Source organism: Stegostoma tigrinum, chromosome 11 (assembly GCF_030684315.1).
Source record: "Stegostoma tigrinum isolate sSteTig4 chromosome 11, sSteTig4.hap1, whole genome shotgun sequence".
NCBI lineage: Eukaryota > Metazoa > Chordata > Chondrichthyes > Orectolobiformes > Stegostomatidae > Stegostoma > Stegostoma tigrinum.
In genome coordinates, this window is record NC_081364.1 from 50,477,665 (window position 1) to 50,502,590 (window position 24,926).

At 39.8% G+C, this 24,926-nt stretch overlaps 1 protein-coding gene across 8 annotated transcripts in view; it reads left to right on the top strand.

The window, feature by feature from the left end:
- The window catches only part of fhit (fragile histidine triad diadenosine triphosphatase), a 985,246-nt gene that overhangs the window by 180,877 nt on the left and 779,443 nt on the right, over positions 1-24,926 (top strand). The window contains exon 1 of one of the 8 annotated variants that reach the window (XM_048547334.2): positions 6,415-6,482. The exons of 6 other annotated variants lie outside the window; for them this stretch is intronic. In XM_048547334.2, coding sequence (XP_048403291.2) covers positions 6,459-6,482 — 24 coding nt within the window. In that variant the 5' untranslated portion in view covers positions 6,415-6,458. Of the gene's footprint in view, positions 1-6,414; positions 6,483-17,988; positions 18,052-24,926 lie in introns of those variants that run through there. One more of the 8 variants, XM_048547337.2, reaches the window with a different exon arrangement.

The following is a 24,926-nucleotide window of genomic DNA, read 5'->3' on the forward strand; positions in this document are numbered from 1 at the left end:
CAGATTTTTGGGACATTGGGACCGGTTTTGGGGGAGGTGGGACTATTACAAATCGGATAGTCTCCACCTGGGCAGGACTGGAACCAATGTCCCAGGTTTAGAGGTATCTGGGCCAAATGCTGGCAAATCGGACTAGATTTATTTAGGATACCAGGTCAGCATGGACGAGTTGGACCAAAGGGTCTGTTTCTGTGCTGTACATCTCTATAACTCTCTATATTTTTTTAAGTATATCAAGGGACAGAAAATAACCAGGGAAGGAATAGGGCCCATTAGGAATGAAGGGGGACATCTGTGTGTGGAGCAGGAGGACATTGGTAGAGTGTTAAACAAGTACTTCACATCTGTCTTTACACAGGAGGAGGAGGATGTAGGCACAGAGTTCAAGGATACAATGGGATGTAATGTTCTTCAGCAGTTTGATGTAGGGAGTAAGGAGCTATTATGGCTTTTGCTGGGTTTAATAGTGGTCAAATCCCAGCCTGAATGAGTTCTGTCCCAGGTTGCTGTGGGAGGGAGGAATTCCATGTAGCCCTGGCTCAAACTTTAAATTCTTGTCTGGCCATAGGGGGAACCAGAGGTCAGCTAATGTGGTTATACCATTACACCTTCAAAAAAAGGTGGCAGAGATGCGCCAGTAAGTCTCACGTAAGTAGAAGGAAAACTTATGGAGAAAATTCTGAAGGAAAATAAATTAATCTCCAATTTCAAGACACAAAGTTTGATCAGGGTAGTCAGCATGGTTTTGTCAGAGCGATGTCATGCCTAACAAATCTTCTTGAATATTTTGAGGAGGTGACCAATCATGCAGAAGAGAGTAGTTCAGTTGGTACAGTTTATATGGATTTTAGTAAGGCCTTCAACATGGTCCCAAATAGGAGACTGATAAAGAAGGGAAAAGTACATTGGATCAACTGTAGCTTGATAAATTAGTTTTAAAATTGATTGAGTGGCAGGAAACAAGAAGATAGTGGTAGAGAGCTGAGACTGTAGGCCAGTGTCCAGTGGTGTATTGGGATTGTTATTGTTTGTGATACAGCAAACATTTCATTAGCTGGCACCCATGGGACTCGGAGTGTGCTGTTTGATCAAGAGGTCCACATAATCAATGTAAAAATACACATTAAATAATAGAAAAGCGATGCAGGACAGATACATATCGCTATAATACTTTAATTACAGCCTAAACCACTTTACTTCGCCTTAAATAAAATCTACCAGCAGAGAGCCTTCTCACTTGCATCAACTGACCATGTGGACTTCGTGATAATACAGTCAACTTCTGGCATTTCAGGTATATAATTTTTGACGGTTTATTCAGAGTACCAGTCCATAGCATCTGCAGTTCCCATTATCTCTGACCAGTCAGTTAGGTACTGGTTAAAACAAAGTTTGCTATGTATATAAACGTGCAGATGAAATGTGGTGCGGTGTGGGGAGTGGAGATGAAAGTAATTTTGTGGATAACATGAAGACTGGCCTGGTGGTTGTCAGTGAGGAAGGAGGTCATAGGTTATAGGAGGATATAGGTGGTTTGGTCAGATGGGCAGGTTAGTGGCAGATGGAATTTTAATCATGGATACGAGTAAGGTGATGTTACTCCTTCCAAGGTTTAAGACAGGCACCTATTCAATAAATTGCAAGTCACAGGGAAGCTCAGAAGAACAGAGGGATTTTGAGGTGTTTGCCCGCAGATCTCTGAAGGCAGTAGGGAGATTAATAGGGCAGTTAAGGCAAATGTGACACTTGCCTTTATCAGTGGAGACATAGATTCTAAGAGCAAAGGGGTTATGTCGGAACTGTACATAACTTGAGTTATGCCACAGCTGGAGTATTGTGTGCAGTTCTGGTCACCACACTGTAGAAAGAATGTGATTGTACTGGAGGGGGTGCAGAGAAGATTCACCAGGATGTTGCCTGGGATGGAGTATCTTAGCTATGAAGAGAGGCTGGATAAGCTTGTTTTGTTTTCTTTGGAGCAGAGAAGATTGCTCACAACTTTTAAAGGTACTTAGATGAGCATTTGTATTGCCTTAATATTCAAGAGCCTTGTGGTGGAAAGTTTATTGTATTTTTGATTGTGCAGACTTGATGGGCCAAAGGGACTCTTCTGTACTCTATGATTCTATAAAATGTGCCAAATCATCATAGCCACCAGTTTCAAATTTTATACATATGCATATGTTTTACTATATGCAGGGAAACCTGATCACTGAATTAATTTGATACAAAGCTAAAGATTCATTTTAAAAATATTTAGTGTCTCTGAGTCATCTGCATGGCAACTCATTTAAAGGCAATGTTGGGACAGAGAAGTATAGCATTTATATCGTTTGGAACAATTCCTCTGGAATTTGAGTCTGAAAAGTAATCTGTATAATAAAATTGGAAAAGTACTTTTTGTGCCAGATTGGAAGATTTTAAAGGCTTTGTACTATTTTCTGCCTGTTTATAATAAAAGTCCAGCTTGATATTTAGATTTAAACATTTGTTTCATTGAACCTAACCCAAACAGACAGGATTAAAATTCTTTTTCCATACTAATTTGAGGGTCTTGAGTGAAACTAGTTTCAGGAGTTTCAATGAGTTCCAAATATATATATGCAGGCCTGTTATGTGCAATTCAATGTTAATTGGGACAAAATTAATTTAAAAGGAATTTCAAAAGGATTTTTCAAGTGAAGAGAACATTTACCTTCATGAACTGCTAGATGCTTAATCCTATGCATTCTGAAGAGTATCTAATGGATGGTCCTGCAGTTCGCCAGCAGAGAAGCCTGAGAAAGAAAGCAAGCTTGACAGCAAAAATTGATGTCATGAACCTTGCTCTCTCATCCCCCCCCATCGACAGCCTGTTACCATTGTAGGTTGGATCTCAAACACAATGAGACAGAATACAGGAAAGAGACAGTGAGTGCTTAGTGACATGGTGGAAAGACGACAATGTCTCTACCAACACCTGCAAAATGATGGAGCTGGTCGTTGATTTTAGGAAGTGGAGTGGAGTGCATGTCCCTGTCTGCATCAATGGTGCTGAGGTGGAGATGTTCAAGAACGTCAAGTTCCTGCAAGTGATAATTACCAACAATCTATCCTGGTCTGTCCACATCAACATGATAGCTAAGAAAGCACAACAACATTACTGCTTCCTCAGAAAGCTAAGTAAATTTGGCATATCCATAAAATTTTTATAAATTTTTATAGATGCATCCTATCTGCATGCATCACACGTGGCATGTCAACTGCTCTGCCCAAGACCATAAGAAAATACAGTCATAAATACACTCCAGTCCTTCACGCAAACCACCCTTTTATCCATTCCCTCCATTTTGAAAGCTCCCATGAAATCTGTCTCCACCACTGTACAGGCAGTGCCTTCAAAATCCAAACCACTCTGGGCAGAGAAGTTTTCCTCATCTTATTCCTAGCTTGCTGACAATGCTGAAATTGTGATCTCCAGTTACTGACAGACTGACTAGTGGAAACAATATCCTTCTCTACCTTGATAGAATTGTTCATAATTTTGAGCTCTTGAATAAGGTCACTTATTAAACTTACCTGCTCCAAGGAGTATAGACCCAATTTCTCTAATCGTCCCTTGTATTTAAAATCCCTCATTCCTGGCATCATTTGAATAAATCTCCTTTGTACTGTCTCCAGGGGTTTAAGATCCTATCTTAAATAAGGTTCCCAGAACTGAACACAATACTCCAATGCGTTCTGATCAATGATTTGAGGAGGTGGAGCACGACTTCCTTGCTTTTAAACTCTGTGCCTCTATTTATTATCCAAAGGGTCCTATAAAGCATTCTTAACACTGTTTCAACCTGACTGGCTACCTTCAGAGAATTATGCACATGAATCCCAAGAACTTTGTCCTCTTGTCCTCTGCTCAGAGTTGTATCTGTACTGAGCCTGTACTGTCTACTACTTCTACCAAAATGCACTACCTTGCATTTCTCTGCATTGAAATTCACCTACCAGGTGTCTGCCCATTTGTCCAACTTGTTAAAGTCCCTTTGAAGTCACATAGTATCAGGCATACAAGTCCCCATTCTCCCCAGTTTGCTATCATCTGCAAATTTAAAGAATTTACCCTCAACACCCATCTCCAAATCATTTTATATAAATGAGAAGAACCGAACCAAACTGCTATGTGGCACCATATCAATAGCCTTTTGAAAGCCCAAATATACAAGATTCACAGCAGTCATCCACTGCTTGTGTCACCTCATCAAAGGTCTTGATTAAATTTGTCAGACATGACCGGCCCTTGATAAAGGATATTGACTGTCAATGTTTAACTTTTTCTCTGTATATATTTGCCTTATCACATATTATGGCCTCAATCAGTTTTTCTACTCATGACATCAAGCTGACAGGTCTGTGGTTTCCTGTGTTAACCTTGGCTATTTTCTTAAACAAGGCTGTCACGTTTGCAATCCTCCAATCCCCAGGACTAATTGTGTGTTCAGAGAGGCCTGGGAAATTTCTGTCCACATTCCCAAAATTTGCTCCCGTACCCCTCTCAGCAATTGAGGATGTATCCCATCTGGACCTGGTGAATTCTGCACCAGGAGTGCTGCCAGTCTTTTTTAGCACCTCTTCTTTATCTAACACTACACTGCCCAGTTGCTCAACACCTGCATTTCAACTGGGCCATTGTCCATTATTTCTAATTTGGTAAAGACAGGCGCAAGGTACTAATTTGGTACCTCTGCCATAGTCTTTGCTTCAGTGAGCAGCTTATCCTACTTGTGCAAGGTAGCTACATAGCCACAAGAAATAAATATGGGGTATCCAGAGTGAGAGGACTTGTTGCTTAACTCTCACCGTACATGTACCTTCTCAACCTGCCTTTGTCTAAGTAGTGAAGTTTGCGGCATATGTAATAGTTCTGAGATTACTACCCTGGTGGTTCTGTATTTCAACCTCTTCCTTAGCTCTTGAAGCTAATCCCAAGACTCCCAAGCTATCTCTCCACATGTCATTGAATCACACATGAACACGACCACTGGTGGTTTACCGTCCCTTTCCAGAGCTTTATACAGCCGTTCCATTATGTCCCAAAACATCGCACCTCGGAGATATCTGACTGTATGAGAGCCTTAATTCAGCTGCAAACTAGGCTGTCTATCCCTTGAACTATTGAGTTAAGCACAACTACCACCATTCTAATCTGCCATACACCTTTCTCTCTCTTTTGCTTGAGTAGCCTCCAGCACCATGGTACTGTAGGTTTCACTTGCGTCAGCCACCCCAACTGAACTGTGCTATGCACTCAACAGGCATCTAAAATTTCATTCCTGTTAGACAGCCCCAATGAGTCCTGGTTCCCTGGACTTGGTGCCTATGATGATGTGGAGTGATTATTCTCTGGTACAATTGTTCCAGAAGCCTCTGTCCTTCTTGTATAGTATGCAGTGAGGAGAGTTGCTGCTCCAAATTGGTGTTGTTCAAGGACTGCTACCCTCTGGCACTTCAAGCAGATGTGGATGTCTTGTGGATCCAAAATCTGCCACATTTTACATGCCACAGATCACATGCTTTGGTCAGGATGATGCATACAGCTGAGTCTCTGCTGTTTCTAAGCCACAAATTAATGTTGTTCCTAACTGATTAAAATTGTCCTGAGATCTGTGGTTGAACAATTTAATGATAAAAGAATGGTCGTGTATGTGCCACACTGGTATGGCTTTTCTTCCAGCTATTGAGTTTCTTAATTTAGTTATGGTACTATAAAGTGTGACAAATCCTGTAGTATTTCATAAACTTGACAGCTATCAAGTAAAGGCATCATTTAATCTCCTCAGTTTCCTCTGTTCCTTAAGGTTTTTAAAAAGTTACCTACTTTTTGGGAACAGTTCATTCTGGGGTGTTGACTCATTCGTGAATAGGATGGATATTTCACTTAACTAGTGCCTCCCTGATGATCATTCTGACTGAATTAACATGAATTGGACAACATAGTATTGTTTGAAAATAACTTTAGAGGGCAATTGTGAAATGGATCTCATCGAGTGACATAATTTCTTAAATAAAATTGAGAATCTGCAAAGATATAGATATATCACAATACATGTTTATTACATTATTAAGTCAATTCAATTGATATAAAACCCTTGTTTTAAATCAGTATGTTTGACTTTTTGATTTTTATCATAAAGCGATAATCAAATTATTTGCAATGGTCAACTATATTTTCTCAAAACCCCAGATAACTTTGCAGCCCGTGTTCACATGCCAAATTAAACTGGAGTAATGCATCCATTAAAGTACTGAAGCAGATGGTGTGACTAATTGTTATGAAGTGATCCCAGATCAATAAGAATTTTCTTACAAGTCACCAAAGAAATATATTTATCACCATGGTTACAAACATGGTTAAGATATGCAATACTAGGAATATATTCCTAAAGCAGCTCCTCGTGGTGTGTGGAAGAGACAGGTGGCTTGTAATGCAAGATATCAATCATGAAAAGGTGTGTGTATTTGTGTACTGGAATTTTTAAGAAGGACTGTTACTCATTGTACACTTTTTCTAAGCATTTCAAAAGTGGCTTCAGCATTGTTAGTATATTGGTAAGCCTGTCCCACATCTAATCTTGAAGTTTAGATTTTCATGAATTTAAATGTGAACTAATCTGGCTGTTTAGGTTTAGCTGTCTCATGCATTGCTGTTTTACTGATTTAATCATATCGTGTGGCTGAATAGAATAGCTATCATCTTGGTCTTTAAAGTGTATTGTTTGCAGGTGCAGCACGTAATTAAGGCAAATGGAATATTGTCCTTAATTGCGAGAGGGATGGAGGTTAAAAACAGGGAGATTATGTTGCACCTGTGTAGTGTTCTATTGCGGCCACACCTGGAGTGCTGTGTGTCGTTTTGGCCCCTTTAATTGAGAAAGGATGTGCTGGCACTGGAGGTTCACGAGGTTGATTCTGGAGTTGACAGATTGAACAGACTGGGTCTATACTTATTGGAAGTTAGAGCAATGATGGGGGATCTTACAGAAAAATATAAAATTATGAAGCCAATGGATCTGATAGAAACAAGTCGGTTGTTTCTGCTGGTGGATGAAACTAGAACTAGTGGGGCATTGCTTCAAAAGGTTGTGAATCTGTGGAATCCCCTGTCCAGCAAAGCAGTTTAGGCTACCTTGCTGAATACTTTTAAGGCAAGGATGGATTTTTGAATAGTAGAGGAATTAAGGGTAATGGTGAGTGGGTGGATAAGTGGAGCTGAGTTCACAAAAAGATCAGTCATGATCTTATTGAATGGCAGAATAGGCTCAAGGGGCCTGATGCCCTACACCTGCTCCTATATCTTTTTTTTGTTTCTGTCCCTTTTGAAATGGCTTCCCAAAAAATTTCTTTAGACATATGTTTAAAACAGCAGCATTATAAATTTTATGAAATAACTCCTCACAAGCCCATATCCAATCACCAGGGCACCCTTTATTTACTCATACATAGTACTTGATACTGGTCTGGCTTGCTCAGAGCTCGTTGGAAGGGAACAGAACCTCTGACACTCCAGTTTAGATCTATCAACTAGGTGGACCAGATTAACAGCCCAATCAGGGGACTCACTGATGAGGTCCACCTGGCTGACCTTCCTGTAATCATGACACTTTTCAAATGCAAAACAGACATACATTGCTGAATGTCAAAGATGTAGGGTGAGTGAGTGCCACACTTTGTCTATTTATAAATAATGAAAAGGCATAGAGATTTTTATTTTACTCTTGATATTGGTCTATAATAATGCAAAATAAAACATGTTTTGTTTACTGGCTTTTAAATTTCATCACATCTGGATGTATATATAAGAGACTTTGAGCATTCACTGCAAATTGTAGTCAGTGAATTCACATTGGGAGAAGCAAAAAAATTTCAAAATGGAGTTGTTCACTTGAAACTATGGTTTTCAGCTTTGGTAGTGAGTAGTAATTACATGGAGTAAAAAAAAAATTTTTGTAAGCTTGTATATGCCATTCTGTAATTTTTATGTTGAAATAAGTTGTCAGAAGTCAGGAAGAAAATGAATTTACATTCTTGCCTAGAAAAAAAAAGGAAAGTAGGTGGCATTACATTTGATCATTTTTGACACAAGCAACTTGACAGCTGTTTAATATCATTACAGAGACTTTGAGAGCTGCTCCGGTGCAGTTATCAAAAAATTGTCAAGGTAGAGCTGAGACTGTGGTAAAAAGGAGGGGGAGAAAGTTTTTTAAAAAGGCTTGACATTTGTGCAATGAAGTGTGACATTTTGAAATGAGGTTTCTGAATAAATTTTAATTCTTGAAGTGAATTTCAGTGCTCATAGTTGTTTCGCATCTGTGCTAATTTTTTTGAAAGGAAGCTGTACAATGTTAACTCTTCAACTCCAAAAACAGCAGGTGAAGACAGTCAGAGTGTAGTAGATCATTTTCTGAGTCTTCAAAATTGTGGATAATCAGGCAAGATTTTCTTCCTTTGGAAAATGACAACATAGAGGTACAATGGAGCATGTCTTTTTATTTTCATTGGATATGGGGGCTTCATTGGCTGGGCCATCATTTATCCTCAATTTCTGGCACGCTTTGCAGATGCCTTGGTTGTGAGCTGCCTTTTTGAATCACTGCAGTCCATTTCACGTAGGTAGACTCACATTGCCATTAGGATGTTGCGGGATTTTGACCGACCGACATTGAAGGAATGGTAGTATATCTTCAACTCAGGATGGTGAGTGGCTTGGAGGAGAAGTTGCAGGTGCTGGTGTTCCCATTGTATCTGCTATCTTAGTACCTCCCAACACACAAACATTGCCATATGGAGGAACAATCTAAGAAACTTTGGTGAATTTCTCTAGTGCATTTTGTTGGTGTACACGCCACTGTGACTGAGCATTTAGGTGGAGAGTGTGAATGGCTGTAGATGTGGTGCTAATCAATGGTTTGTTTTTTTTTCCCCGGATTTTATAAAGCATCTTATTGTCACAAAGCAGTGCCTCATTCTAGACTGTCCAGCCAGGGTAAAGATCCTCTCAAAACTTACCCTGTCAATCCTTTAAAACTTATGTTTCAGTGAGATCATGCTCCTTTTTCTAATCTCTTGAGAATATAGGCCCAGATTACTTCTCCTCTAAAAGACAGCTAACCAACACTAGGTTAATGAACTGGTTATTCTTCTACTTCATATTTCTTACCCAAGGGGTTTAAAACTGCACACCATATTCCAAGTGTGATCTCAGCAAGACCCTAATTAGACTTCCTCTTGTGCTCCAAATTCCTTGCAATAAAAATTAACATCATTTGCTTTCCTTTACTTGCATATTTGTTTCTTTATGCACAAGAATTCCCATATCCGCTGCATATTTAGATTTATTAGTTTCCTACCTTTCATGTACAGGCCACAGAGAGTTTGTACATTCTCCCAGTGTCTATGTGGGTTTCCTCTGTGTGCTCAGGTTTCCTCCCACAGTCCAAAGACTTTCAGGTTAGGTGGACTGGCCACGTTAAATTGCCCATAGAGTTCAGGGATGTGTAGATTAGGTGGGTTGCAGGGGGATGAGTCTGGGTGGGATGTTCTGAGGGTTGGTGTGGACTTGTTTGGTGAAGGACCTGCTTCCATACTGCGGGGATTCTATGGTCTTCTATGATTTACATAATCTGTCAACTTTTTATCCAATCATTAAACAGATCTGGATTCAATTGCAACTTCTTTGCATTCAACTCTGCTTACATTCCCACCTAGTTTTGTCATGTTAGCAACAGTCATTCCTCCATATCCACTAGGGTTCCATTCCTAAGAATCCCTGTGCATGATGAAATTTGCAAGTGCAGAACAAATTTTGCCCATGGATGTTGATTTTTTTTTTGTTACTTATTTCTTGGTGTCGATAGGCAAATTCATGATTTGTGATTTTACAGATAGAGATTATTTATGGTCCTCTCATCAAAACCATGTATGTAAGTAGTAAATATCTGAGGTACCTCAGCAATTACATGCTGCCATCCTGAATATGACACATTTATTCCTCGTTTTTATTTTCCCTCTATTAATCAATTCTCAGTCACGTCTGGATTGTATATACCTCTACTGGACCTGTTCTTGGCAAAGCTGAGTTCGGAAAATAGTTGGCTGGTTAAACCCATCATCTTCACACTTGCACCATAACACTCTAGTTAGGTGGATATGGACATTGGCAGCGCACCCACCACATACAAGTCATTTAGGCTCTTGAGAAAGTTTATTGTCTTTAAATAAGACACTGCTTATGCTAAAATACTGGTCGCTTGTGCAGCCAGTTGGGAATCAGCAGGCCGTTTTTAATGGCCAACATGAAAAAGCATGAACTAGGGGCATATTCCTTCAGGGGATATCTTCAAGATGCTACCTGCCCCATCTGAACTGTCGGCCTGACTGAACTCTGCCATCCACTTCTGCAAACCCCGCTTTGGGGTCTGGGGTCCCTTACCTTTCTCTGGCACTGCCAGGAGTGATGGGCTTCTGATGACGAGCTTCCACTTAGGGAAGGAAGTCCTCTCAGCTATGTTGTGGGTGGCCTTAATTGCTTGTTATGTCTGCGGGACATGGTTTCTTGGTGTTGGTCAGTTTCTGATCAACTCTCTTAAAGCAAGAACAATCGATTACTCTCTCCCCACCCCATTAATAGTATTGAGAGTTATGTTTAAAGTATATTTTAAGAGCTTCATCTTGTGTAGCCACCTCTTGTGTGTGACAATACGAAATACTTTGTGAAATCATTTTTAAAATATGTAATTTATGAAACGTGAACATTGGTGCCAAGGCCAGCACTTATTACTAACACAGTGCCTTGTTAAGTCTTTTCAAAGGCACTTAATGATCATATGCAAGATAATAAAATGTGAGGCTGGATGAACACAGCAGGTCCAGGAGCACAAAAGCTGACGTTTCGGGCCTAGACTCTTCATCAGAGAAGGGTCAGGCCCGAAACGTCACCTTTTGTGCTCCTGAGATGCTGCTGGGCCTGCTGTGTTCATCCAGCCTCACAGTTTATTATCTTGGATTCTCCAGCATCTGCAGTTCCCATTATCACTAATGATCATATGCCATGTTCATAACTTTCATACAGCTGTCTTTCAGTTATATCCACATTAAAGAAGAAGAATGTTTGCCTCGTCCTGAGATTTCCAGAGATGCCCACACAAGATTTCAGTTCTAGAGGAATTGAATGACTAATCCACAGGAGCTAAATTCTTCTCCAAGCTGGATGGCGAACATGGATGTTAGGCAAAACAAAACCAGCAAATGCTGAAGAAAGTCAGCAGGCCTGACAGCATCTGCAGAGAAGGAAATAGTTAATGTTTTGAGTCCAATATGGCTTTTTGGCCTTCCTTTTACCAATTCTCCTTTATCAAAAAAAAACAAGTTTGTCAGACACAATTTCCCATTCATAAATCATTGCTGACTATGCCTAATCAGATCATTATCAACTAAGTCTCTATTTATCCCATCCTTTACAATATTTTCTCGCACTTTCCTTACTACTGATGTAAAACTAACAGGTCTGCAATTCCCTATTTCCTCTCGTATTTCCATCTTAAATAGTGAGGTGACATTTGCTATCTTTCAATCTGCAGGAACCATTCCAGAATCTATAGAAGCTCGAAAGTAACTGCCGATTTTTCAATTATGGCAGTAGCCAACTCCTTCAACAGTCTGGTATTGTTGTGGGGATTTATCAACTTTCAGCCCCATTAATTTCTCTGATTTTAAACTTAATGCTAACTTCCTTTAACTTCTCATTCTCACTGACCACTTATATCTCTAATCCTGGGAGATTTCTGGTATTTTTTTCAGTAATAGGCAAAGTAATCATTTAGCTGTTCTACCATATCTATATTCCTCATTATAAATTTACCTGTTTCTGACTGTATTCTATATGTCATGCGTTTCTGTCAGTTCCTTGGTCCAAAATTATTGTGTTTTGCTGTAAGTGGAGATGACTTTGTTAGTTGCCAAGTATATCTCCACATTTGAGGTTTTCAGTCAGATAAAGGACACTTCATATATGTCTGTGGTAAACACTTTGAGTACTGTATTGAATCTACTTGTCTGAAATGTCTGCCTCAATTAGACCAGTGGGTTGCAGTACATGGACAGATGCATCAAGGATATATGCAAAATAGGGGCATGAAACATTTGATGTGTTCACTATATGATACTAGTTCAAACAGTCTCACCAAGCAAATAGTTCAAATGTTGAATCACTTATCCTGGAGTGCAGCTCAATAAAACAAGGCATCTGTGTTAACAGAACAAGCTGGAGAAACTCAGCAGAGCTGTCAGCATTTGTAGACAGAAAAACAGGGTTAAGGTTTCAAGTCCAATGACCTGACATCAAAATAGATTTTTGTATTTATAGCTGAGTTCTCTCCATGGCGTTATTATTGTCAGTAGAAATCGTGCTTAGAAAGTAAGAAAGATTAATCTTGTCATGCCATCATCTTTCCAAGTTGCAGGATGCACAAAGAAGAACAAATTAGTTGTTTCAGTTGTGCAAATAAGTCAGTAGCAGAAGTGATTTTTCTTTTGGCTACAAATATCAACATGTCAAGTATGTTTAAGTATTTGTTGAATCAGTGTAACTTTCATTTAGCTAATAGTTGTCTCTGGAAAGAGTTGCTCTCTGATAATGTGTCTTGATTTTGGTATTTTTGAGCTGGTGCTACAATCCATCTATCTGAAGGCATTTTTGTTCATGCCTTTCATATCTGCAAATGTTCTCATTACACCAAAGTAGAGAGCATTGACATTTTCTGTCTTACAATCTCTAACGTTTCAATTATGTCACCAAATACAGTCTCTGCTGCAATGATGTGCTGAACCTCATTTTTAGATCAACACTTTATAGTAATGTAATGCAACTCAATTTTTTTCATGTCATTTTTTGTAATGAGACTGGAATATAGCATTGAATTTTGGAATTTTTTCTCACTGTGGACTTGTAACCACCAAAGCCTGGGCTGAGATTGCTTAAACAGCTGGAAGAAAGAGAGGGAAATAATCTAATCAATCTGGGCTGGATTTGATCCAAGACTTCTACAGCAAAGTCTTTTTTAAAATATTTTCAAAAAGAAGTTTCTCATTGGCGGGAAAAACTTTTATAATGATGTTAATTACTGAAAGAGAAAAATGTCAGGTTATATTTTGCAGTTTGGATTCATTTGACAACTGCTATGGACCAGACTAAACCCCATCAAAATATATTAAGAAAATAGCCTAGACCCTAACGCTTCCTTACCTTAAAGACAAGTGCTGAGCATTGCATTCTAGATGCACTTTGATCGGTCAAACAATCAGTCTTAAGCAAAATCTGATTTATTCACATACCATTGATAAAATACAACAAAAGAAAGAAGAAATCAGAATAACTTAATCTATTATTCCATTAAGTTTTCCAGTAGAGTTATTTAACAGCAAAACAGGAACTGTTCCAACGCCGGAGCATCCCATAAACACACACTTTGCAGGGGCAAACACAACAAAATAGATTGTCTCTCTCTCTCAGCTCTCCAGTCCAGAAGGGAAAAAAAAATTAAGAGAAACGTCTGAAAGGAAGAGTAAAAGGGAGAGATCCATGGCAGCTTCCAACCCCACCTTCTAGTCTCTAGCAATAACTGCTGCGAAAAACTAAAACTAAAAATCTGGTGCTGAGGAAGCTTGACCCCACCCATTCACATTGCTCTTATTGTTCCAACATTTTAAAAAAAAACCTAAGGCCTCGCAAGCTGTTTATTTTACTGGATTCAAATAAACAGCTCTTTGCCTCACTCTTAAAACCTTTCTTCAACAAAAAAGGACAAAATAACCTTTTAAATCTACAATATTGGCACACAATCTACCTTAAGATAGATACATTTTACTTCAAAAAAATTAAACCCTTCTTCAATTGCCATTGGCAAATTTGGGATTAATGCAGGCCATTGATTGTAAGAATCAATATATGCATTCTAGATTATGTACCTGACAAGAAAATTCTTCTTTGCATGCAACAGTGCTGATTGGATATACTGTTGTTGCACAATATAGTCTCTTCCATAATTTCTTTTAATTTGCTAATTTTTGACTGCTTCAATTTAAGTGATTATTTTATTGCAGAACACAAAAGAAAATGGAAATTTATGATATAATCCATTCTCTGACTCATTAAAAATCTTCCCTTCAAGAAGAGAAGAATTATATTCTGAGTGGCATATTAGTAATACTACCTTGTTGATGATCCTGGTGGTAAATCTTTTCCAGAGGAATTCAATGGAAGAAGCCACAATGCCAGACAATGCCACTATTCTTTCTTTCCTAATCTCAGGTCAAAAGATGTAAATTCCACAGTCTACCCGATACAATACAAAATTAAATGCAAACTAAATTTATTTGCTTTTTGAATATTCACATATGGGATCTGGTCAGCATGTATTGTCTTTCCCTAATTGTCCTTGAGAAAAGTGATGATAAACTGTTTTCTTGAATGTTGCAGTCTACAGTGTCATTAACAGCAGCGAAAGCCAGCAATATTGTTACAAGTCACGATATGTGTTGCTTGCAAGGGGACTTAGGAGGTGATGTTCAAATGTATCTCCAACTCTTGAGAAGGAAGATGCTGTCTGAGAACTAAGTTGTTGTTGTACATATTGTGGTGGTACAGGTTGCTGCCACTGTGCTTTGAGGGTTGAGGAAGTGAATGTTGAGGGTACCCATCAAGTGGGCTGCTTTGTCTTGGATAAACCTGTGTCATGGAATGTTATTGGAGTTGCACTAATCCAAGTAAATAGAGAACAGGAACCATTTGATCCATCAAGCCTGCCATACTATTCTACAACATGGTTGATCCTCCCAACTCCTCCATACCATTTCCATGCATGATTTCTTTATCCCTCGATGTCAGTAGATTCTCGAAATCTATACATTTCTATCATGAATGTGCTCAATGACTGAGCTTCCACAGCCCCCCCTAGGTTAGAGAATTCCAAATATTCACCACCATCTGACTGAAGAAATGTCTCCTCATCTGCCTTAAGGGGCCGCCGCGTTATCCTGAGATTATGTCCTCTGGAGTTGCCAGACAGGGGAAGCATCCTTTCAATATTCACCCTGTGGTACCCTAGAAGAATTTTGTAATTTTCAATTATCTAACTCGTTCTTTGAGACTCTGGAGAATGCAAACCCAGTTTCCTCAGTCTTACCTCATAAAATGTTCCTGCCATTTCAGGGATTAATTTTGTGAACTTCTATTGCACTCGCTCTCTGGCAAGTAGATCCTTCTTGGATATAGTGATCACAACTATATATAGCCTTTCAGGTGATCTCAGGTGACTAGAGCAAGACCACTTTTCTTCTGTACCCCAATACCTCTGAAATGAATGCCACCATTTGTCTTTAAAGTTGTTTGCTGCACCTGCATGTCAGTTTTTTTGAGACCCACAAATAACGATACCAAGATATCAACATTTCCCAATGTCACACCTTCTAAAAATATTCTATCTTTGTTTCCTGCCTGTTATCCTGAAATGATTCTTTTATTTCATCTCTCTGCTTTATGTCTATTAACAAATTCTCAATTTCATACTATATTTCTCCCCTCAAGCCCACGCACACACTTTAATTTTATTTATGAACCTCCTGTTTGGGTTCCTGTCAAAAGTCTTCCAAAAATCTAAATATATCACGTCTACGTGACTGGTAGCATCCTCAAAAGACTCCAAGTTTGTTGAACATGATTTCCATTTCATAAATCTGTGTTGATTCTGCCCAATTTTGTCTTTGTTTCCTAGGTGTTCAGTCAATACATCCTTTGCGATGAAAGCAGCTTGAAATCTGTATAAAGATTCTAAAACTGTTGTTTTTCACCCTCCAGATGCTCCCCTTCTTAAATCATGGAATTACATTTTGTACCTTCTAGGAGATTTGCGCTTCCATGAAAGCAGGTGCAAAGTAAATTTAGTTTCTCTGCCATTTCCTTGTTCTCGACTATAAATGCACCTGCCTACAGCTGAAACAGGCCCACATTTATCCTGTTTGATACTTATCCTTTCATATATCAATAGAAGCCTTGACAGTTGGTATTTATGAGCCATGCTAGCATTCATGTTTTCTCCTGTCTTTCTTTCAGTTTCTTGAACTTCATTTGTAGTGTCCCAATTTGCTTCCAGTCCTCAGGTCTACCACATTTTCTGGCATGCAGGTATTGATGATAAGCTGGCTCATGACTGTCCGTCTCTTTTTAAGCTGCTTATATCGCTAGGCCAGTTCAGTTTTTAGTTAACAGTAGCCCCCAGGGTACTGATAGTAGGGTATTCAGCATGCTGTTAAATGTCAAGGGTCAATATTTATCTTCGCTCATTTTGGACAGAGTTATTGGCCTGCACTCATGTGACCGGAACGTTACTTGCCACTTTTCAAACTCGACTGTTGTCCAAGTTTTGCTGTATTTGGACACTGATTGCTTTAGTGTCTGCCGATTTATGAATGGTGCTCAATATTATGCAATTGTCAGTGAACATGATCAGTTTGACCTTGTGATGGAGGGAAGGTCATTCAAGTAGCTGAATTTAGTTGCACTATGGACACTGTGCTGACAAACTTGTGCGGAGATGTCCTGTGGCTGTCATGATAGACCTTGAAGAAACACAGGCATCCTCCTTTGTGCTTGGTATGGCTCCAACCAGCCGAGAATTTTTCTGATTCCCATTGGCTCTGGTTTTGCTAGAGATCATTGATGTCATGATGCTGAGGACAGTCAAGTCAGTCACATTTTCTCTCTGGCGTTCCACTCTTTCGCTCAGTTTGGGCCAAGGCTGCCATGAGGTCAGGAGTTGGGAGGCTCTGACAGAACCCAAATTCAGCATCAGTAAATTTTGAATAAATGCAAATATTTAACACTTATATTATGTTCCACCACTTTGCTGATGATTGAGAGTATGAGGCCAGTATTTAGGTTGGATTTGCCCTGTTTTTTGTGTGCAGGATTACCTCTGTAATTTTCTACATTTTCCAGGGAAGTGTCAGTATTGTAACTGTACTATCTAAGAGTATGGGTAGTTCTGGAGCACAAGTGGCAAGGGGTGGCACAGTGGCACTGCTACCTCACAGCCTGGGTTCGATTCCACCCACGGACAACTGTCTGTGTGGAGTTTGCACATTCTCCCTGTGTCTGCGTGGGTTTCCTCTGGGCACTCTGGTTTCTCCCCACAGTCCAAAGATGTGCAGACTAGGTTAATTGGCCATGATATATTGCCCCTAGTGTTCAGCGATGTGTAGATTAGATGGGTTATAGGGAGATGGGTCTGGGTGGGATGCTCTGAGGGCCGGTGTGGATTTCTTGGGCCGAAGGGCCTGTTTCCACACTGTAGGGATTCTATGGTTCTATGACGTCTTCAGTGCTACTTCTGGTATGTTGTCAGGGTCTGCAGTTCTTGCAGTAACTAGTATGTTCACATGTTACTTGATATTGCTTGGAGTGAATTGAACTGGCTGAAGGCTGGCATCTGTGATGCTGAGGGCCTTAAGAGGCAGCTGAGATGGATTGTCCACTTGATATTATTGCCTGAAGATGTTTGTAAAAACATTAGTCTCTTGCACTTTTTTATGTATTATGTTTTCATTAAAATGTAGGTATTTTAATTGTATGTGAGTATCCAATGTCCTCTGTACCACTAGGGCAAGCCATGTCGTGGCTTAACTGCATGACAAGGATTCAAGTGAAGGGATGGCAACTTAATTAGATATACGATTAGAATTATATTTTGTTATCTGATTGGGAGTGTCTTACCTTCTATAAGAATAATGATTATTGTAGATATCTAGAGAGTGAAAGACTACATCTAGAAAGGGACAGTGAGCAGAGATTTGAAATAAGTAACAGATCAATGAACGTACGGTTTGAATTTCAACTTTGGACCGCAATAACCCATGATAATTTTTTTTAAACCAATGCCTTTTGACCTTTTTTTTGTTGCTTTGAGGACACCCACTAAGAATCGTCTTATTTGGGCATATATTTCATAGTCAGACTGCCGCTACTAGGTAAGAAGAAACAACCTGAAAGATTGCACAATTAGCCCCGTCTCAAGCTTCCTTGCATTAATGTAAATGAAGATATGTTTGTACCCAGCCGGAAGACCTCTGTGACCCTCGTGCCACTCAGGGATTCAGTTTCCTCTGTGCGGTATGAGGTAGGCCTTTGACAGAATATTGTATGTCTACATGATGGATGTGTTGTCCAAAACGGAGTTTGAGGAGAGAACCTGCACTTGAATCCAACTGCTCTACAGATCAATAGTGCAGTTTTAATCAATGAGTAGGATTTGGAAAGCCTCCTAGAAAAATCTGCAGTCAAACATGGTTACCTCTTCTTATTCGTGTGTCACATGGATCTTTTGCTGAGTTGACCATAAAGCGTAAAATGAGTGATTATGCCAAGCAGCAGAAACCAACAAGTGAAAGTTGTCTTGCACATTGTCAATGTCCGATCTGCTCAAATCGGTTATTGGTCTGCCAGTTTGTGAGCATTTTTCATCAGTGTGAACTGGCCCTAGGAGCCAAGGCGAATATAGACAGGAGTGTAGCAACAGCCTTCCAGAACAGGGTCAGCAGATGATCTGCCCCCTTCACTGTCATATCAAATTACCTGAAGGTGCTGGGGATATAGTTCAAAGAAGCCAGGATGTGTGTTAAAAATGGGAAAGAGTGTACTGTTCAATTGAGGGCAGCATGGCTTGTTTGAGTGTTGATCACTCACGATTATAATTAAGATCCTGGCCATTGGGTTTGTGGTTTTCTGTATTGCTCTATGTTGCACACGTTTAGCCTAATCCTTAAGCCTACATCATAGCCATCAACTGGAGGTCAAAGACAGATTATGTCCACTGCGACACCATGTATAAACTCTGGGGAACTGCTTAATCAATCCTGTCTTGAGGTCACCTTTGCGAGTTTCTGCATAAAATTGTGCCTGGATCATCAATATTCAAACACGATGTGTCACTATGTACTGAGGTTCCATCTGTCCCTGGTGTTGCAAAAGATGGGTCTGGCCAAATTGCTCGAGGATATGCGAAGTAATTGGATCAAATTGGAACACCTGTTCCTTATGGAAATATTTGCAAAAGAAGCGTTGCATCATTATCTATCAAACAGCGGTCATCATGTATTCACCTTGAGGCCTTGCAGCATAAGGCCTGATTGTCAGGGATCTGACAGGACTCCTCATCACCAGACTTTTCAAACAAGCACCAGTGTGTAGCTTAGTTGGTAGTGAGAAGCATGCTCCCTTCTTAGACCATTCATGCATGTTTGGACCCTTTATGCCATTGCATGCTCCCCTTGAGGTGATTGCTCTGGTGAAGAGCAAAGAAAGCCTGGAGAAAAATATACTTTTGTCAATCTTTATCTCAGACAACTCCATGACACACACATCTGTGTTCTACAGGCTTTTTGCACAGTTTCGCACTGAGACAAATCTGCCTAGGGAGCCATCAACTCTGAAAGGTGATCTATTGTCTGCCCGAAACCTGGCTGTCTTCCAGTCTAAAGAGGGTTTCCCTTGACTGAGTGTTGCAGTTTTCAATGTCCAAGTCTAAAGGATCAGAATAAAGCTGGGGTCAATGGAGAAAGGTCGTTGAGACCACTCAATCATGGAGAACCAAAAGACTGCATTCTGAAGAACCTCTCAGGTTGCATGTTTGTCATTGAATGCATTTAGTAAATGTGACAGGTATGGCAATTGGATTCAGGCAAAGCACACAGTATGGCCACTGGAGAAAAGCCATACTTCCTCACATTTTTTTGTAATGTAAAATTCGAAATGTTTTTGTAATGCAATTTTAGATACGAAGAAAATATATTTTTGGAAAATAAAGTGGAGTGGAGCTAGAAGTCAAACACAATTTTATGTTTGACTTTTGAATGGAAACATCATTTTGAAGATGTTATGCCTAGAAGTAATTGGATCTGAGAGGCAAGGAAATTCAGGCACACCTTAATGAACTTTGTAAGCCCAGCCACTGCTGAAAAGACAAATGCTATCTACATAGCTGCTCAACAGATATATACTCTTTTTGTTCAGTCTGGATAAATTCTAAAATATACTTAACATGCCACTTGTAAGCCCCTTAAGCTGAGAAGAAAATTTGATAATTAAAATGAAATTGCAGTATGTTATGGCAGGCATGTCAATTAAATGGCTGAATGAAATGTAAAATTTTAGAATCTTCATCTTAATTTATGCCATAGCTTTAGATTTTTTTTTCTGGGTTGAATAAGAAATAAAGAATCATAAACTATTCTCTCACTAGCAAAATTCAACCTCTTAAGAGCTGAAACTGCCCAAATCTCTCAGTTAAACAGACTTCAGGTGATTGTGGTTCAAGCCCAAGAGATCAGAAATGAATGGACCTATATCTAAACTATTGCATCACCCAATTGTCTCATATGCTTCAACATTAAGCAGCAAGTTGCTATTTCAAAAAGTTGAAGAGAGTGAATTTAACGATTATTATAATTCTGAGAAATGAATTGAAAAATGTGAAAAGTCACTTAATTTTTATTCCGTCAGCATACATATTTTATCTGAGGAAGACAACCTTGAACAATTCAGCTATTGGTATCAGCAAGTGGCATAGTAAATAATCTTTGGAATGTTTTAAGTTATTTTGTGGTGTTCGGAGTGTTTATTACAAGTGCAATTGTAAAATGGGAATGCACAAGTCATAGTTTAAACATGAAACATGCTGGGTTTACTAAAACATTTTGAATTTGAGGTGCAAATACCCTTTAATTCAAATCAATGGCTTACAGATTTTGTCCCCGATGAAGTGGTTGCATAACAGAAAAAAAACACGTGCATTAAAATAGTTGCTTTCATGACCCTGAATATCACAAAGTGCTTTACAGCTATTGAAGTATTTTTCAAGTATTGACATAGTTGTAATATGGGAGACACTGCAGCGCTACAAATGGCAATTTAATAAGGAACAGATCAGCCACCAGCCACTGCAACCAAAGGATTAAAATCCAACATTTCTGCCACCTCCAAGCTGCTGCCACCAGGCACACATTCCCCTCCCCTCCCTTGTAGCTTTCTGTTCCCTCTGGTACACCCTGGATCACTCCTGTTCTATCCCCAACACTGCCCTACACCCCACAGCACGTTCCCATGCAATTACAGAAAGTACATCACTTGCCTGTTTACTTCCTTCCTATCCAAGCCGTGCAACACGCCTTCCAGGTGAAGTCATGATTTACTTGACCTTCATTTAACTTTGTCTCCTGTTTTGTTGCTCACGATGCTGTCTCCTCTAGACAGCTTCAGTGAAGCTCAATGTAAATTGGAAAAATAATACTTGATCTTCTGCTTATAGATCTTGCACCCTGTGGGTTTGGAGTTGGGATCCTTTGTTCAAAAGCATTAAATGTCTGATACAGACACCTAACCTTGGGAAGAGGGGATGTTGCTTCCTCCCCTTCCTTGTTGCTGCATAGTGCACAATACACTATTACAAGCTGCGGGGAGAAAGAGATCAGAATTAACATTGAGAGGTCTGTTCAAAAGTCTGATAACAGTGGGGAAGAAGCTGTTCTTGAACCTATTCATACCCAAACTACCACTGTTCTAAGAGGTGTTGTTTTCAATGGAGGGCTACTACCAGCCTGCGACTTGATGGCACTATGTGGGGTTTCCAGTCCTGGGCTCTGAGAGGCCACAGGTCATTTGAGTGGGTACTCAATTTGACAGCTTTCTTGCTGACCCCACAGCTATTTTGATTGTATTGTGTTCCTCACAGCCCACTTCCTGTAAGGGCTGTATTTCATTATCTCAGTTTTGTGTTCTCTGTTGCATACGGCTGGACTGTACAAGTTTCCAAAAGTAGCGCTTCTGATGTGTCTTCCCTTTTCCTAAAAAGACATTTCCCCCTTAGCACAGTTAACAGAGCCCTTGGTCATGTTCATTCTAGGTGGATTGGCCTTGCTCAATTGCCCATAGTGTTCAGGGGAGTGTGGGTTACTGGGGGGATGGGTCTGGGTGGGATGCTTCAAGTGGCAGTGTGGACGTGTTGGGCTGAAGGGCCTGTTTCCACACTGTAGGGAATCCAATCTAATAAATTTGTTATTTGTTCTGCGCTCTCAACTCCCCCTCCTCACAGAATCATATCAGACATTCTCTTTGAGCTCACCTTCCATCCCATCTGTCTCCATATTCAACATGTGATCATTTGTCAAATTTTTATACTGTTACCAGCCACACATCTTGTCCTCCCCTTTACATTCTGCATTGAGAAGAAACACATTCTCCCATTCCTCAGTCAAAATGCTCACCCTTTCCCACTGCAGCTAGTCATACCAGACGTTATAAGCATAATAGAGATAATGAGAACTGCAGATGCTGGAGAATCCAAGATCATAAAGTGTGAAGCTGGATGAACACAGCAGGCCCAAGCAGCATTTCAGGAGCTCCTGAGATGCTGCTTGGCCTGCTGTGTTCATCCAGCTTCACACTTTTTTTTATTATTATAAGCATAATATTTGCCTTTTAGCTCTTCCCTACCCAGTGTCCTGACCCAAAATCATTATCCCTTCCAGTAAAGTGATTTATTTGACTAAAAAAAGCAGTATGTTGTAGTCACTTTTACATTGGGGCAACCAAACACCGAATGTGTGGCTTCTTCACAAAGTGCCTTCAGTCACTGCAAGTTTGACTCCAAGTTTGATATTTGTTTCTTTGCTAGTTTGATTGTTCTCTTGTTTTTCTCTCATTTCTTTTATTTCATATTTCGATGGCAGATACCTCAGGACTTGCCACGTGCGCCTATTCTGTGTATGTATTTTATTTCTTTACTTGTCACATTACTCCTCCCTTTAATTTTACACCACTAATGCTTTTGCCATTTAATTTCTCTTGCCTGCTACCCATCTCAGTCCTTTTTTAACATAGAACACAGACCAGTACAGCACCATACAGGCCCTTTGGCCCACAATGTTGTGCTGAACTTTTATCCTAATCCTGAGGTCTATATAAACCTCCACCCCTACCTTTATACTATCATCCAATCTGCCTATCTTATTGCCACTTAAATGTCCCTTATGAGGCCAACTCCACTACCCTCTCTGGCAATGCTTTCCAAGTCCCGAACACACTCTGAGGAAAGAACCTGCTTCTGACATCTCCCCTATATCTACGTCCACATACTTTAAAATTACACCCCTCGTAACGGTTACCTCCACCCTCAGAAAAAGTCTGTGGCTGTCCACTTTATTTGTGCCTCTGATCATTTTGTATACCTCTATCAAGTCACGTCTCATCTTTCGTCGCTCACAATAGAAAAACCCTAGCTCTCTCAACCTTTCCTTGCAATACCTTCCCTCCATTCCAGGCTACATCCTGGTAAATCTCCTCTGCACATTTTCCAATGCTTCCACATATTTCCTGTAATGAGGCAACCAGAACTGGACACAATACTCCAGATGCGGCCGAACCAGGCTTTTGTATATTTCCTGTTCATATTCTGCGCTGAATTGCTTGCTTGCATTTCTAGCTTTCCCAGTTCTGTTTAAAAGGTCATAGACTTGACGTGTTAACTTGATTTGGTTCTCCACCAATGCTGCCTGATCTGCTGAATATTTCCAGATTTCCTGCTTCTAATTTAGTAATTTGGCATCTGTCATATTTTGATTTTGGATGAAGATAAGACCCTTTCTGACCTTCAAAATTGTACAATGGAAACTTATTGCAACAATCCCAAAGAGCAGATAGGACCTTAGTTGAACATCTCATCTGGAGAACAAGCTTTGTTCGGTACTGTCGTATCAACTTAGATTTTTTGTGCTAAGAATTTTCGTGTGAAATTTGAATCCCTAACTTTGTGATAATGCATCAAAAAATTCACAAAGCAAATCTTCTTGTGATCTAATTCATTATATCAAGCTCAAATGGCATGCGCTGAAAGTGTTGCAATTGTGATTTTATTGAAACATTCGATTTGTGGAATAATTCAACAAGTGACCTGAGGGCACAGGCAACACCGAGTTTAAAAACTGTTTAAATGATTGAAGGCATAAAGAAGTTATGAAGGTCATTTAATAAGTTGAACATTTATTGTAATCATTAATTAATGATGCATATTTGACTTAATGGTTAAAATATTGGTGACTTTCAATTTGATCATTTTTTGAGTGTTTTAAAGATGCTCTATATCAATATTCATTCCAATAGAATTTATATGGGATAGAATCTTGCAGATTGATGCTGCTAAATGTCAGATTTAGTTGTCAAGCAGGCCTCGGTGCATTTTTTTCCCATTTGTCATAACACCGGCTTCTTCGTTGTAATTCAGATTTTGAATGATTGTTGTATATATTCCTAATGTATTTTTTAAGCACAGTTATTTTGCTTTGTTTCATTCCATCTCCTACTTATGAAGGTAAACAAGAGTGATTAAATGTTTTGCGTTTTGACCCATCAATAGCAAGTTCATGTGCTTTGAAGCCAAATGTGGAACAAAGCCTAAATAAAAACCAAAAGAACTGCGGATGCTGTAAATCGGGAACAAAAACAAAGTTGCTGGAAAAGCTCAGCAGGTCTGGCAGCATCTGTGAAGGAGAAAAGAGTTAATGTTTTGGGTCTGGGGACCCTGTTCTGAGAAGGGTCACTGGACCCGAAACATTGACTCTGTTTTCTCCTTCACAGATGCTGCCAGACCTGCTGAGCTTTTCCAGCAACTTTGTTTTTGTGGAACAAAGCCTGACTAATATCCCAACATTTAATGCCTGTTCCTAATTCCCTGCCGACGGAACCCCGCCCACGGCCGACAACCTCATCGCTCCGCCCACAACCTCCACAGCCAGCAAACCCAGAGGAGACAGCCACACTGAGCCCTGCCGAATCTTCACCATCCCCCGAGACC